The 1,829-nt window shown below is 47.7% G+C and overlaps 1 protein-coding gene across 1 annotated transcript; it reads left to right on the top strand.

The window, feature by feature from the left end:
- Window positions 1–104: 104 nt before the first annotated feature.
- On the top strand, window positions 105–821 carry LOC104525975 (keratin, type I cytoskeletal 15-like; the record flags this gene model as incomplete). Its single annotated transcript, XM_029085265.1, has 3 exons — window positions 105–230; window positions 326–552; window positions 806–821. Coding segments are annotated over 3 exons (369 nt in total), but the record flags the coding sequence as incomplete, so codon positions are not given.
- Between the last annotated feature and the right edge of the window lie 1,008 nt (window positions 822–1,829).

Genomic DNA, 1,829 nt, shown 5'->3' on the forward strand with positions numbered 1-1,829 from the left:
AGCTGCTGGGGAAAGACTGCAGCAGCAGAGGGGGGCAGGCCAGGCCTGATGTGCAAAGGCGATTTCCTTGCTCAGAAAGTGTGTCTGGGCTTTGTCTCCTGCAGATCGAAGAAGTCAATCGCCAGGTCACTTCTAGCAGCCAGGACATCCAGACCAGCAGCCACCAGCTCACTGAACTGAGACGCGAAATGCAGAACCTGGAGATCGAACTGCAGGCGCAGCTCAGCACGGTACGTGGGGCAGGATGGCCCAGGGCCCTTCCCTCCTCGGAATGGGCAGGGAGGGGTAGAGCTCTGCTCCTAAACTCCTGCCTTTCCACCTCCAGAAAAGCTCTCTGGAAAACTCCTTGGCAGAAACCGAATCTCGCTACAGCTTCCTGCTCCAGCAAATCCAAGGGCAGATCAACTCTGTAGAGCAGGAGCTGGCCAGCATCCGCTGTGAGATGGGGAGTCAGAACCAGGAGTACAAGATGCTCCTGGGCATCAAGACCCGCCTGGAACAGGAGATTACTCAGTACCGGGCGCTGCTGCAGGAGGGACAGCAGGACATTGGGTATGTGTTCTCTTGGCAAATAAGGGCATCAATTCTATCACAATCTTTTCTCTACGGGGACTCACAGAAGACACAGTAAAATGTTTTACCAGTCTGGAGTTGAAATCTGAACACAGCAGGTTTTTTCACAGCATCTGCGCTGAAATCTATATACCAAAAACTTAATGAGCAGATCAAAGCCAGAGGGAAACACCGAGCACACGGTCACTGATGTATTTCCAGTTAATCAGCTCCTTTTGGCCTGTTTGTGCAGAGTCAGTTCCATGTGAGGAATCACCAGGCAAATCCAAACTGTAACATCCTGCCTCCTGTCAGGAGATGAGTGAGCACGGCTGGACTGTGGGAGTAGAGGAATTATACTTCTAAAGACTTTTGTTATTTCTGCTTCTACCACTTTCTAGGAAAAAACAGCTGAAGGGAACGGAATAAAAAATGATAAAGAAATATTTGCAGGGTCCAGGCAAAGCCAAGGTGTTACATGCACTGCACATGATGTCACAGTGTGTCTCTTTATAAATTCCCTTCATGAAATCTCCTTTCCTTCCACAGAACATCTCAAGGAGGTCTCCAAGGAGGGGGAATATCCTCCCACTCTTATTCTTCTACTTCCTACTCTCATGGTCAATCTGGTGACAAGACAGGTAAGAAACATCTTCCAAAGAGGATCCTAATTTATCCTGCCCCCATGGCTTTCATATTTTGTGTTTCATCTCTTTTCTCGTTAATACTGTCCCTTGTGTTACGGTTTCCACATCTGCAACTGCAACAGGGATTGAACCATTCACAATCAAATCTCTGAATGTCAGGGTGTCTCAGCTGCAGTTACAGACACCGGCGAAGCTCCTTTCCCACACTCTTGCTAACACAGATGGACATTTCAATAGAGGACACATCTGAAATGTCAGTGCTGCAAGAGCCTCTTGATTTCCCCATCAGAGTAATGGTTTCTTCTTCCATTCCACAGGGCAGTCAAGAGTGTGTTAAGACACCACTGAGGCGTTGGTCTTCCCTGACCTGGCCCACAACACGACAATACCCCCCTGTGTACCCACCCAAGGCACAGACTGTCCTACAAGTGTTACCCACAAAGCCGAGATGAATAATTTCTAGGACTCTCCTAAAATGATCTATTTCTTCCTTTTTATATTGTTCTTCACCTGCAATCACTGTATCTACTTACACTCATCTGCAGTGCAATTGGTGAGCTACTTTCGGCTGCTATCAATGCCTCTAATAAAACATTTCTGCAATGCAAAGAAAACTGTGTGTCCAACAAT

This window comes from Antrostomus carolinensis, unplaced genomic scaffold, assembly GCF_000700745.2.
Source record: "Antrostomus carolinensis isolate BGI_N321 unplaced genomic scaffold, ASM70074v2 scaffold3986, whole genome shotgun sequence".
NCBI classification, from domain to species: Eukaryota; Metazoa; Chordata; class Aves; order Caprimulgiformes; family Caprimulgidae; genus Antrostomus; species Antrostomus carolinensis.